The 14,699-nt window shown below is 36.6% G+C and overlaps 1 protein-coding gene across 1 annotated transcript in view; it reads left to right on the top strand.

Moving 5' to 3' along the window:
- The window catches only part of PHLPP1 (PH domain and leucine rich repeat protein phosphatase 1), a 225,752-nt gene that overhangs the window by 175,602 nt on the left and 35,451 nt on the right, over window positions 1-14,699 (top strand). The window contains exons 8-11 of the mRNA XM_070940757.1: window positions 154-214; window positions 2,834-2,929; window positions 4,235-4,390; window positions 13,929-14,129. Of these exons, the coding sequence (XP_070796858.1) occupies window positions 154-214; window positions 2,834-2,929; window positions 4,235-4,390; window positions 13,929-14,129 (514 nt within the window). The remainder of the gene's footprint in view (window positions 1-153; window positions 215-2,833; window positions 2,930-4,234; window positions 4,391-13,928; window positions 14,130-14,699) is intronic.

Raw genomic sequence — 14,699 nt, 5'->3', positions numbered from 1 at the left:
AACTGTTGTAAATTGAGGACTACTTGTATTTTGTCCTCTATGCTATGATTTGTATTATTGTTTCAATAAACCTGGGCAACATGGGGTGGTCTACTTTTAGTAGCTTGAAATTAAATTGATCTTTGCAATGCAATATTTGTCTTTCTCTTCCAGAACTCGTTCACCTTGATGTGTATCCAGTTCCAAATTATCTAATTTATTTGGATGTTTCTAGGTAAGCATATCCTTGAAAGATACTGGTTCTAAATGTGGCATTAGTGAAAACATGAGAAGAAACTGGAGCACTTGAAGACTAATAAAGTGATCTCTTTGACTGAAGAGATTGCGTGAATTTTCCTGGTGACCCTGGAATATTGAGAGTAACTTATTTGGTCTGTCATATTTCTTTACTTAGAAGCAGAGATTGTCACAAATGTTTCTGTATAAACTGGAGGAGTGATTTTTAATACAACCTCAACACATTGAATCCCCTTTTCTGCATTACACTTACTTCTGATTTGTTGAGCTGCTAAGCAAATGCCACAACTTTGAACCCAATATTCATATTACCTCATAAGTAATTAGATTTTCTTCTTACTGTTCAGAGTAGAAAGTATTTTAATAATATGGCCCTGAGAATTAAAGGTTAAGAAGGAGAGCAGATATGATAGCAGATAATCTCCACTTAGTCTAGCAAGCTTTCTTTCAGAACAGGTTTTGGGTATCTTGGTGGGGTGGAGTTGAAGGACCCATTGCCAGATATGAAGGTTTTAGCCTCCTGTTAAATCTTTTCAGGCCATAGGCATCAAAACAAACAAACAAAGTAAATGCTTGAAGCAACGGGATTTTGCAAGTTGTGCAATTTCATATGAAACTGCCAATATTTCTAAATTGTGTTGTATCTAATTCTGTGGTTTTACTGCTTTAGTATAGAGAGCTTATTCAGTGAAAGAAGAATCTCACTTCCCCATCTCCTATGTCTGATGATGTTGACTAATGTAGTCCTTGCTTAGTGTCCATTTGTTCAACGACTGTTTGAAATTACGAAGGCATTGAGCTAAGGGATTTATGACCAGTCCTCAATAGTTCCTGTCTTCTGCAGTCATGTAAACAAAATTTGGGCCTACTTGGGAGCACCTGCCACCTTTTGGCCCTCTGCCTACCTACTGCTGCCAGCTGCCTCCACTGCCTAGCTCTGCTTGCCACCATGTCTGCTACATGGCAAACCACGACTGCACTGAATGAGGCCTTTACATTACCGTCTTTCACACTGATGCCAATGGGGCCTTTCCAACGCCCCAGCCAGGGCCTTCTTTCATGAAATAAGATCCCCAGTTAGAAAAGTCCTCCTTTTCTGCCAGCTCAGTGGCCTTCTTTCATGTGCCTGTCTTCCAAACCTTATGAGAAGACCATACCACATTTAGACAAGGAGTGGTGCAGCCTCAGGAAGCAGGCATGGCATGGCCAGTAGCTGCCTCACGAAAGACGAGGCCAGGTGCACCTCAGCAATGGCAGGAAGAAGACAAAGAAGGTCATCTTGGAGCAACAAGGTTGGCAAGGGCAGCAGGAACAGGCAGTAAGGCTGTCAGAGGCAGTGGAGTAGGTGGTTAAAAGGACAGTGAGGGGTGGAAAGTTAGGCAGGTTAAGGTAATTAAAAAGGAGGCAGTCCTATACCTTACCAAGGCTCAATGTTGGGAGGGACCAAAGCTGGAAGTGGCTTAGATGGGGGTGGATCCTCATCTAAGGCAATTTGTTTAATAATAGCAACCAGGGCTGCCAGAATTGATGTTGGTAAACAACGTGGTCATGTGACATCAAGTTTTACAAGCACATCGCTTAGCAATGGAAATTCCAGTACCAATTCCCATTGTAACCCAAGTACTATCTGTAATAGAGATGTCAACATGTTATATATATGCAGCTGCTGCCATGACTTATGAGAAAATAATCCTAGGACATTTCTAAGCCCACATTATGTTCCTGCGGCTTGCTACTACTTCCTAAACGTCAGTGAATTGTATCCCCTTTTCTGCATTACACATTGAATCCCCTTTTCTGCATTCCACTTACTTCTGATTTGTTGAGCTGCTAAGCAAATGCCACAACTTTGAACCCAATATTCATATTACCTCATAAGTAATTAGATTTTCTTCTTACTGTTCAGAGTAGAAAGTATTTTAATAATATGGCCCTGAGAGTTAAAGGTTAAGAAGGAGAGCAGATATGATAGCAGATAATCTCACTTAGTCTAGCAAGCTTTCTTTCAGAACAGGTTTTGGGTATCTTGGTGGGGTGAAGTTGAAGGACCCATTGCCAGATATGAAGGTTTTAGCCTCCTGCTAAATCTTTTCACTTCCTAAACGTCAGTGAATTGTATGCCTCAATCTGTTTCCAGAGAGACTGAAGCAAGAGAGACTGAGTGGGAATGATAGATTTTTTTAAAAAAATAGCTGCTGAATGAGAAAATGTGCATGCGTACATACTGCACACAATGTTTTATCCATTAGGGTGGCTTTGAAATGTTCTATTTTATATATCTCTTCGCTAAAGATGGCTCCTTCATATAAATTGGCACCAGGAATTATTTTTGTGGTTTAACAAAAATAGCATAATGTTATGTGGTGAGGTTGGTTAATTCAAGATTTTAAGGGTTATTCCGTATGCTTCATGGCAATCTGTGTTTGCCATTCTATAAGCATGCCACATGTAGTTGCAGTCAATCCCAGCTGCTTAAGTGCTGTAGCTGACAGGGCATCTAATATTTTTGTACATTTTAAACCACATGTGATGTAATATGTAAACATTCCTTAATAATATTATCATTTTTTTTTTCATTTGTCTTCCTTTTGTGCAGAAATCACTTGGAAAGCCTTCCAGAATGGGTTTGTGATAGCCGAAAGTTAGAAGTACTGGATCTGGGCCACAATCACATACATGAACTTCCCGCTAGGTGAGTCCTACCTTTAAAACAACCAGAAACAAGATGCAAAGTAGAGAATTGTTTGCATTGAATCAGTTTCTAGCTTGCTTAGTGACAGAACTGTGTTCCATGTGATTTTGTCTTTTTCTTCTGTTTAATGTTTTCTTCGTGGAGTGTCATCGAGCCAGAACAGTTTTCTTTATGCAGATGTAAACAATTTCTCAGATTTCCAGGCAGAAGTTCTAAAGAAAGTCATGCATCTTTTCCCAACCTTACAGTGTCATCTTTTAGATATGATGCTTGTGTAGCCTGGCAAAATATACTTTTGATTTCAGGATATTATCGAAAGTTCAATGTAATTTCCTAAGAAAACATGGGGGATCACTTATCCTCTTAGAAAAATATCCAGGGGATATTTGCATTTGAAAATAATCCTCAGAAGATTTTTACAACGTTCTCATGGCCGCCTCATCATCCTCCGGACACATTGCCACATGTTGGGTGCTTAGCAGTTGGCCCACATTTATACTGCTTACAACATCCGGCAGTAACATGACCACAATTTATGCCAAAAAACCTGTGTTTATTCCCAGTTTTTAGCAAAATCGCCCCTTAATGACCATGGCATTCACTTAAAGATTGCAGATTTACTTAACAGTTGATGCAAAAGAGGTTGTAAAATTGAGTCAGTCACGTGAGTGACCTGCTTTACAATCATCACGGTAAGGTTTCATCATTGTCATAAGTCAAGGATGATCTGTATGGAAAAGTACAGGTAGTCCTCGACTTACAACCACAATGGAGCCCAAAATTTCTGTTGTTAAGTGAAACATACATTAGGTGAGTTTTGTCCCATTTTTACGACCTTGCTTGCCACAGTTGTTAAGTGAATTACTGCATTTGGTAAGTTAGCAATCTGGTTGTTAAATGAATCTGGCTTCCCCATTAACTTTGCTTGTCAGGAGGTTGCAAAAGGTAGTTACATGATCTTGTCCACAGCAACAGTCATAAGAATGAATCAGTTGCCAAGCATCTGAATTCTGATTATGGGGATGTTTCAAAGGTCGTAACTGTGAAAAACAGTCATAAGTTAGTTTTTTCAGTGCTGTTATAACTTTGAACGGTTACTAAATGAACTGTTGTAAGTTGAGGACTACCTGTACATTGATTCCTCCCCTTTATTTTTAATTAATAGATTCATTCTCACAGTGACTGTTTGGCTACTTCTAGACCCTGTCTCATAATCAGAATGTTGTTGAAGTTTTTCTCAGCTTCTCTGAAATAGGCTTGCTTTAATTAGAGCTGTAAATTTTACTGCTATTTGTATATTTTAAGGTTATTTTGCAATATCAGCTTGCGAAAATTACTTGCTGGGCACAATCAGTTGGCAAGACTACCAGAGAGGATTGAACGAACTCATGTGGAAGTGCTGGATGTGCAACACAACCAACTTGTGGAGCTGCCTTCTAATCTGCTGCTAAAAGCTGACAGGTAATCCAAAAATCCACCAAGAGAATAGAATAGTATAAACGTAATTTCCAAGTTGTATAACTTCTACTGTTAATTCAAATGTGTTTTTTATTTCAATTTAAAAAACTGAAGTAAATAACATCAGGCAATGCACTCTTAATCCTCCAAATGTTTATTTATGGAGAGTGAAATAGAAAAAATTACCATCCCTTATAGGTATTTTTAATAATATCTCTTAAATTTCAACATCTACATTAAAATACAAAGTAACATGACAGGAAAAGGAATGACAAAGCACATTAAAAATCCCAAAGAAAATACATCTACCAAATATAACAAAAGTGACCTCCAACTTTCTTTTATACAGAGATATTAACAATACAATCACCTATCTTTAAGTTTAAAGAAGTAATAATAAATAAATAATAAATAAACTTTATTGTCATTGTATGTGTATACACATACAACGAAATTCACTTAACACCCAAAGACCAGGTCCAACACACATAATCCCCAGTACACTCCCACCTACCCCAATTCCCCACCCCTAAACCACTAAACATCCACACAACAGACCAGGTAATACTGTCCAACAGCTCACTGATGGTGGCCCTTTAGTTCATTGTTGAGTGCAATTATAGCTCTGGGATAAAAACTATTCAGAAAACGTGTGGTCCGAGTTTTAATTGTTCTGCCAGAAAGCAACATTCCAAAAAGATTGTAAGCAGGATGGGAAGAGTCTCTGAGAATGTTATGCAACTTCCTCAAAAAGCGAGATTCGAAGATGTTGTCCAGGGCTGGTAGCTGGAGTCCGATAATATTCTGGGCAGTTTTAATGATTCTCTGCAGAGGGTTTTTGTCCGCTACAGAGCTGCTCCCATACCATGCAAGAATGCCGTATGTCAGGACACCCTCAATGCCAATCTATACAATATATTAAAATACTAATAGTTAACTTAATAAAAGCTAGTATTCTTTTCTTAATTTTATCTAAAAATATCAAGTTATCAAATATATTTAGAGGAGTACAACATTTCTGGAGTCAGATGCAGTCTAGTTTTCAAACCCCAAAGTAAAAACTGATGCCTTAAAGATGTTGCTCTGTCATGTGACTGTACAAGTCACTGTTTGAGTTTTGTGACCAAGTGGCAGTAAGCACAGAGCACCTTATCTCTGCAAGCGACAGTGGATAGTTGCTTTTATCAAAAACAAGAAAGTTACTCAATTAAGGAAGCCTCTTTGCATTGGCTCATTCAGTTACAACAGGGGAAGGTTAGCTCTTTATTATTCTGAATTTTTCCTTTTGCAGAGTCAAGCTAAATCAATTTCTTCTTCAGTGTGTACATTTATTTTATAGGAATTTTTAGGCATTACCACCTAAAGTAATTTCATTTCTTGAAAATGATCAGAAGCACACCAGGCCTCTGTGCTTATCTATTCAGAGTAACAGAGTTGGGACTTTGGAGGTTTCCTAGTCCAATCCCTATAGAAGGAAACCCTATAGAATTCCAGACAAATGGCTGTCAAATCTCTTCTTAAAATCCTCCAGAGTTGGAGCACCCACAACTTCTGAAGGCAAGCCATTCCACTGATTAATTGTTCTCCCTGTCAGAAAATTTCTTCTTAATTCTAGGTTGGATCTCTCTGTGATAAATTTCCATCCATTACTTCTTGTCTTGCCCTCAGGTACTTTTGGATACTCTATATTCAGAAATTTCAGGAATTATAAAATGGTCAATTAATCCATAGACTGATTCGTTTTTTAATTTTAGACTCCAGCTCTAAAATTATGGAATCGAAGAAACTGAAAACTTTTAATTTGATGCTCAATTTTTATCAGCTTCTGAGCTACCTGTTGAAAGAATAAATATTGCATCCTGTTAGTTCAACTTAAAATTGATCTTTCTGCAGTTAAAGATTTTAAGTGGAAGAACACCAGCCTTTTATTCTAAAGCACATTCTTTCAAATTTTTCACATTTTTAAGGAGGACTGAAGTTAACTGAAATATATTTTTCATGGATCTTAAGGATTTATGCTTGAGATATTATGATTGTGAGTTATAGGTAGAGGTGTTCTGAAGACTAGGATTACTCATAGTAGGGTTGACTTCATTTTTTGTTATTTCTTGAACAGCATCATTAGTGTCTATGTGGGAATATGCCATCTATCCCTTGGGCCATTTATTTGTAGAGCAGATGGCTAAAATCTAGATGATAAATTAAATTCTTTTATTTCACAGCCTATTTGTTCTGTGGTTGGAAGAGAGGATGTAGGAGAAGAGAAGACTAATATTTATGGCTTCTAAATGACTTTGCAGCCTGTCACAGTACAGACAGCACTCAAGGTGGTTTAAAATACAATATTGTCCTTTGACCATGCAAATTTTCTAAAATTTCCATACTTTCCAGGATCTATTCCATTGTAATCTGTGGTATTGATTGTTAAGATTTCTTGGGTTTTTTTGTTTTGTTTTTTTGCATTCAGGATCTAAGTGCAAATATACAAATATATTTTAAAACTCTACACATTTAAAATAAAGGCATATTATAATCTCTATTGCCATCATCCTGAAATTATCATGCTCAGTAAATCATCTTTGGAGTTGTTAATATTAGCAATTTTCATTCCGTTCTCACTGAATGGACAAATACACGGTCAGCATGTTTTCATTCAGTGAAATGAAATGTTTTGTACACATTTAGCAAAAATCTCCATGTTAGGGTGATGGAAATATCTCACCAGGGATCTATAGGTAATCAGCCTGCTTATTTAAACAGATGGTGTCCTGAAAATAGAGGATTTCTCAACTAGTAGACAATTAGAAATGTATCTCATTTTCTTCACAATTTACTACTGCAACAGTTTTCTTTTAAGAAATAAAGACCAGATTACTTCCATTCCTCTACTTAAGTCCGTGATCAGATATTGAAAATACTCATTTGGTGGCTAGACTATTCAATTATTGTCTAAATATTGTTCTGGTATTTTCAGTTTTGGACGAGTACATCAGCGTTTTCCCATGTGATGTTTAAAGTCTTTATTAAGTCTTGTACGAATGTTCATTACCATATATTTTGAGGACGCTTGGTCATTTGTCATTGAAGGAATTCATCTCATTGCCATCTTGGGAATTTGATGCTATATAGTATGGGAGGATTTAATGCTAAACAATAAATATTGTTAGTGGAGGCATTTGATCTTGTGTACTATGCAGTTTATTCATTGATGCTAGTTAATAAAACCATTTGCAAATATGGAATGATATTCCCTCCAAGATCTGTTTTCGTCCATCCTTTTAACTTTGCACAATAGTTAAAACCCAGGCTATTCTCCCAGGCCTTGAAGCTCTTTGGGGTTTGGGTGGGGGGGTGATTCTCTCTTCCTGCCAGCTCTATTCCTTTTCTTTGACATATGTTGTTTTAATTTTTTTAATTGTAAGTCATTGAAAGTCACTGTTGACTCAAATGACCTCAAAATTGAATTAATAAAACATGAAATAAAGAACAAATTAATAATATAAGCATTTTATTTCTCATTTTTAAAAATATTTATTGCCATTTTAGATCTAAAGACAGAGGTAGGTTCTTGTTTTAATCTTATTTGAGGTTTATTGTACTATAGGAGGTGTTCAAAGAACAGCAGCCTGGTTTTTTGTCCAGTTGTGAATGGAAATTAGCATTTTCATAGCTAGATAGAAGGATTAAATCAAGGAACATCCCTCTATCACTTTTTCCTCATACCTTTCAGCCTCCTTCCAAAATGCTTTTGGTAAACAATGAATAGTCACAGTTATTAAACAGTATTTTTCAAAAAAGACTTCCTTGAGATGTGTAGGGTGCCTTGAGTGCCTCAGAATATTATTATCTTTCATGGAAAAGCTTTTACACATAGACACACAAACACAAGAAAATATAGCTATTCAGTCATGTGTCCAGCTAGGGTGAAAGTCGAGGTGGGATTGAATTTAATAGAACATTTGCTCACTATTTGGAGCATGCATCTGGGTAATCTATCTAAAGCAACTCATCTTAATAATGTCTTCTTTTTCTCCAGTGGCAAATAAAAAAAAATCTGTAAATATTTTTCAATTATAGCCAAACTATTTCTAGGGTTAGTTGTTCCAAGACTACTTTCCTAAATTATTTGTCTCCAAGAATGTGTATTCTTTTTTTTTTTTTCATATCACATTCCTTTAAAAAATTCATTATATTATGAATTATTATGTAAGGCAATCACCATGTCTGTAATATTCACAATTATTGGCCTCTTGGTAGATTAAAAATTCTGAATATATACTGTAACTAAGAACATATGTTGCTATCAAAAGATATCAACAAGCTTACATCATGCTAACAATTCTGTTGATTCAGCCCAAAAGATGACAGCTATGGAATAGGTAAAGTCATATAAGTTAAAAGTTCCAACTCCTGAGTTTTATCTCCAGCAATGATTGAAACCAGGCCTTATCTAAGGTATTCCTTATACACAAAACAATTTTTGTTGTTGCATCCCTCTTGTTTTTAGATAATAGGAAATTAATTACATATTATTTTAAAGGGGCCTTCCATTGTTTTTGAGGAGGAATGTTCATGCTAATTATTGTATAGCTCCTGCAAATAACTAATACCAATTTAATAATCTGTCTCCAAACAATTATTGAAAAGGTTTTTAAAAGAACTGTTTTAGAACTGAATTGATCCAATTCTAAACAGCCCAATTTACCTAATCTTCCCCCAAACACTTTGATGCTAAATAGGTATTATTCCATAAATATGAGTTTAAGTGATTAAGAAGAAACTCGGTTCTGAAGTTTATCTAGTCAGTAGATTTAATCTAGTCAGAAGCTAAAGCTAGAATTAATCTCCAGAAATAAACTTGAAAAAATAGAAAGTTAAATCCATTTTCCTCAACATATTTTTGCAATCTGCACAGTGAAAATGAAATTTGCAAAATGAAAATCTCCTCAGGATGACTTTGACAAAGTCCCTCCCCCCCAAATATCCTGTTTAAAGTAATGTGATAAAATAAACACGAGTAATTTTCTCAAAATGTAAACTGACTTTGGAGCTATAATACTCTGTAATATTCTGCCAATTTACCCCCAAATACTCAAATACTTTATAATTTACCCTCAAATAGTCACATTAATTCTAGACCATCTGTTACTCTAGATCAGGGGTGTCAAACTCAAAGCATCATGTTGTCGTCACATAAAGTATCACTACTTTCCCCCCCCCTTGCTATACTGGGGGTGGGGGTGGCCAGTGCATGACACATCTTGCCCCTTGGCCGCGAGTTTGACACCCCTGCTCTAGATCTTTTGTTTACATCATAATGAAGTAAACTCAAATTTACCATCAGAAAAAAAGCTTGGTGGTTATACTGGTCTCCTGCTTGTGTTGTTGGAAGTTTTTATGGATTTTCTAGCTGCTATATGGGGTGTCTGTCTGTCTGTCTGTCTATCTTTATTGTATAGGCCAGTGATGGCTAACCTTTTTGCCATCACGTGCCAGGAGAGGGGGGGGCGGGGGAGGGTCGTGCGCGTGTGTGCCCACACTGATAATTCTATGTGCCCTGCGCATGCGCGCACAACCCCCCCCCCTGCGCTGGTAGGCACGTTTTTCTTTCTTACCTGGTGCCAGATCCTCTCTATTTATCTGGGAAGGGCGAAAACAGCCTTTCTCAGTCCCTCGGAGGCCCTCCAAAGGCCTGAAACGGCCCATTTCCCAACTTCCGGTGGGACAGGAAGCCTCCAGAGCCTCTGGGGACAGCAAAAAAATGTCACTTCCTGTCCCACCGGGAGTTGGGAAATGGGCCGTTTCAGGCCTTTGGAGGGCCTCCGAAGGAGTGGGAAAGGCTGTTTTCACCCTCCGCAGATACATAGAGAAGATCTGGAGCCAGGTAAGAAAGAAAAACGGGCCTTCCTCACGCCCCCCCACCAGGCCCTCCGGAGGCAGGAAATAGCCTGTTTCCCTACTTCTGGTGGGCCCAGAAGGCCGAAAATCAGCTGGCCGGCGTGTGCATGCACGCCAGAGCTGAGCTGGCGTGCCCACTGATATGGCTATGTATGCCACCTGTGGCATGCGTGCCATAGGTTCGCCATCACGGGTATAGGCTTTTTACTTATTTTCATTTTCATATTTGGTGCTGCCCAAAATAATATTCCTGATATGGATGATCACATAAATTGGCTAAGATATAATTATATAAAATATAATTTAATGCTCTGGTTCTCTCCTTTACGATGTTATTACAATTACAAGGTTCCCAAACTATTTTTTTAAACAAACTAGATTATTCCTAATCTGATCTATCTCCAAAATATATAATACTTTCACTGTTTAGTAAAATACCTTTTTGACCCCTTGCTGTCATTTTATTGAAGTTCTGAAAAGTTTAAATTACGCCTGCAAGTTGTTCTTTAATAGAAGTTTTAATCTATGGTTTACTAGCGCTTTACAGGCCCGTGGATAGATTTTAAAGGGTCTCTAAATTTGAATGAGAAAAACTATAACTTTAATTTTACTTTTACTTTTAATTAATTAAATATTAATTTTAATTAATATATTACTATATTAATTTTTTGTTATTTTTTCAACACTTTAATAACTGTATTAGGGGACAAACGGCATCTGTAGGTTTCAACAGATTCTTAAAGGGGGTCCAAGGTTCCAAAGAGTACAAGAACTTCCTTTGCATATTCCAAGTTAAACATAAGTTTAATTGAGAAGAGGACAATAGCCTGTTTGAGGTTGTAGTTAAGTGCGCTAGACTAGAAGCCAGGAGATCGTGAGCTCTAGTCCTATATTAGGCATGAAGCTGACTGGGTGGCCTTAGACCAATCACTCTCTTAGCCCTGGGAAGCCTTAGGAAGAAGATAGTGGGCAACTACTTCCAAAATCTTGCCAATAAAACTACAGGGATTAATCCAAGGAGTTACCAGGAGTCAAAACTGAGTTCCCCCCCTCCCAACAAAAAAATAATAATAAGGCACGCAATGATCCTTTGCAATTTAAGAGTTAAATAAAGGATATAGACAGATAAAAAGATATAATTTGGAAAGCCAAATCGTCAAAACCTTCCTCAGAAACTTTCAGGAAACCATATCAAAAACTTAACACTCAAAGATATTATAGCTGTTGGCTCTTGCCTCTTTTTAATTACAGTAAGAGTGTTGATTAAAAATCTCCTATCATTAAAAGCTTGATAACCTGAATAAATCCAGTCTGAGCTTGTACATTTTGAACATATGATGTTGCACTAGAGTTTGACTAGAATTGTCCGTTCTGATTTTAAAATGCAATTGATATTGTTCTCATTAAACATTTCCTACTGAACTTTCCAAAGTGCAAGAGATTTAAGCTGGCTCTATAATATAACTTCTGCTTTTCTAGCATTATAATATTATTATATTCTCCATTCTTTCAAGATAATAATGGGAATCAGTAGTGGAGCTTCTTCAGCAACTACGCCAGGACAACTACGCATTTAATTGGACTTTGGTTGGTTTAAGACAGACTAATTTTAAACTATATGAAGCTATCTTATCTAAAATTATCAAGAGTTAGTGTCAACTAAAATTCAACGTGTAGACTCTAGATCAGGAGTGTCAAACTTGCGGCCCGCAGGCCGGATGCGTCACGCACTGGCCACGCTCACCCCCAGTTTAGCAAAGGGCAAAAAAGTCACGAGTTTGACACCTCTGCTCTAGATGATATAGCAACGTGTGATTAAAAAAAGCTGGCAATCCATTTCAATCCAAACACTTAATCAACGGGAAAATTTAAGTAGTCTGTTCTTATTCATCCATATCATGCTATATTATAAATTAAGATAGTATATCTACACTGCCATTTGTCAATTGCATTGATTGACTGGGAATACGCCTCTGACACCATAGTTGATAGAAAACAGGTGCAGAGCAGCAAATGCTTAATTTCTTTTTCTTCCTTTGCTTTCTTCCTGATTAATATTACCTATTGTTTCCCAAGCCACTTTTATTCCAATAGTATGTTTAGGTGGGTCACGCTTGCATCTGAAACCTGAGATTTGGATGGCCCCAACCTTGTAGGCCTTCTGTAAGACCTGGATGTTTCCCATACAGCAGGGTGACTCCATTGTTATGATTTGAAATGGAATTGATCTTGGGTTGGGTTCAGTTCCATTATGTTTTATTTTGTGTTCTTTTTATCTTGTTAGCCTGGTTCTTGGTTTTTAATTCTATGTTTAGCTGACCAAGGTCATAATATATGATTTGGCATCCATTAAATTTATTACAAAAAACAATTTTCCCAGTGCAGCTGGGAAAGGAGAATGGGCAGGAGAAAAGGGATTAAGGTATCTCCTCACTGCCATTCCATTTTAAATTGGATCCCAATCCCCTCCTCAGTTCTCTCCAAATAATAAGTGGTTTACAAAAGCAATGCCATTTCTTTTGTCTACCAAGGTGTCTGCTGCTGAAGATATTTCTCTGAATAGAGCCAAATGCTTCCTGATTTAAAATAAATGAAATTGCTACTTTCAAAAACACATCACTCTCACTATAACCATATTTTTCTGTGTAAGCTTTTAAAGACTAAACATAAATATCTTGAGACAACCTTCCATGTGTGTGAGGAAACTAATATAAAAATAATATGAATTCACTTCTAGTCTATTTTAAAACTTTTTGAAGAATGTGTTCTTCTTAAACTTCTGATTGCACTACGGCAGCTGAGAATTTTGGAAATTAAACAAAGCAAAGCACTACTGAGGATCTTAGAAACTGAGCAGAACTGGCTGTTTACACTTTTTTTCCCTTAGTAACATTATTTCTGTCTAATGAAACCATATATTACCTATTTCCTTAGTTTCTTATGACTATAATAACTTTGTTGTTTATGATTTTTGTTGATTGCTTTTATTTAATATCCTATTATGATTTATATTGATTGCTTATTTAGTGTCCTATGGCTATCACTAAGTGTTGTGTCATGATTTATGATTTATGATTATTGTATTTTGTATTTTATGATTATGATCATGCTTTATCATATGTTGCCTATGTTCACTGAGAGTTTATGCACCAGAGACAAATTTCTTGTGTGTCCAGTCACACTTGGCCAATAACGTTCTGTTCTGTTCCGTTCCGTTCCGTTCCGTTCCGTTCCGTTCCGTTCCATTCCATTCCATTCCATTCCATTCCATTCCAGTACCTGTTTTTGTTTATCAGTCCTCTCAAACAGATGAATAATTCACATCAGTGTGTATCAATCAGTCACTTAAAAGAAAATGAAAATGCTTAACCAGAGAACCCTATTAAAATAGTGGTAAACCAAGCAGAATAGAACTGTTTTGTCTGCCCTGTTACATCTCCAGGATCAATTGGATCTGTAGAGGAGGCCCTTATCTCATATTTCCGTCAATTTAAATTCTCTTTTGATAGTAAGGCTATCTCTGATGAAGGTAGGAAAAAGAAGTTGATCAATTTTAAACAAATTTTCAGCAATAGTGCTACTAAATCATTAAAAAGGTCATTGAAAATGTATAGCTAAAGTTATCTCTAATAATTTTTTGCAGCTTAAGGTACTTGAATGCTTCTGCCAACAAACTGGAAATGTTACCTCCAGCCACTCTTTCAGAGGAGACCCATAGTATTTTACAAGAACTGTATTTGACCAACAATCACCTCACAGATAAAAGTGTCCCCTTGTTAACCGGTCATCCTCACCTGAAGATACTACATATGGCTTATAATCGCTTGCAAAGCTTTCCCGCAAGGTAAAAAAGCATGGTAGTAGCTGACTCTTTTCTTAATCAAATACATTTGAGTTATTTATATGATTATTTAAAGGTTGTTAGATATTTCACTAAATGGTAGCTTCTTTTTGAGTAAATATAGTACTGACCCTGTGCAATTGGACTTGCTACCAAATGAGTAGCATACCAGAGTTTCATTATGCTTCTTCTTTCATCCATCTTTGGATGACATACTAAACAAATCATGGATGAGGATAGCCATCATTTATAAACCATGTGCAATTATATGAAGAAGCATAACTTAAAAGAGTTCTGATGGATTATAACTTACCTTGCTTGAATTGAAAATGTCTTGCGGTATATTTCAAGAAGATCAGACTGAATTCAAATATTTGTGTATTCATTGGCAGAAATAGCGTTAGTTTGGATATATAGACTGAACTCAGTTTAAGTTTGTAGTGTAAAATTAGTATGCACTTGAAAAAGATTTGTCATGGGAAATAATCTATATTTATATATTTGTAAAACATGTCTTTGAAAGTTGAACACAGTTTCAGGGTTTATTTGGAGGAAATTTGTCTCTGATCTTTC

Source organism: Pituophis catenifer, unplaced genomic scaffold, assembly GCF_029215685.1.
Source record: "Pituophis catenifer annectens isolate HBS135680 unplaced genomic scaffold, rPitCat1.0.hap2 SCAF_3, whole genome shotgun sequence".
NCBI lineage: Eukaryota > Metazoa > Chordata > Lepidosauria > Squamata > Colubridae > Pituophis > Pituophis catenifer.
Note: the sequence above shows the minus strand (reverse complement) of the source record. Positions and strands in the feature narration are given on the sequence as shown.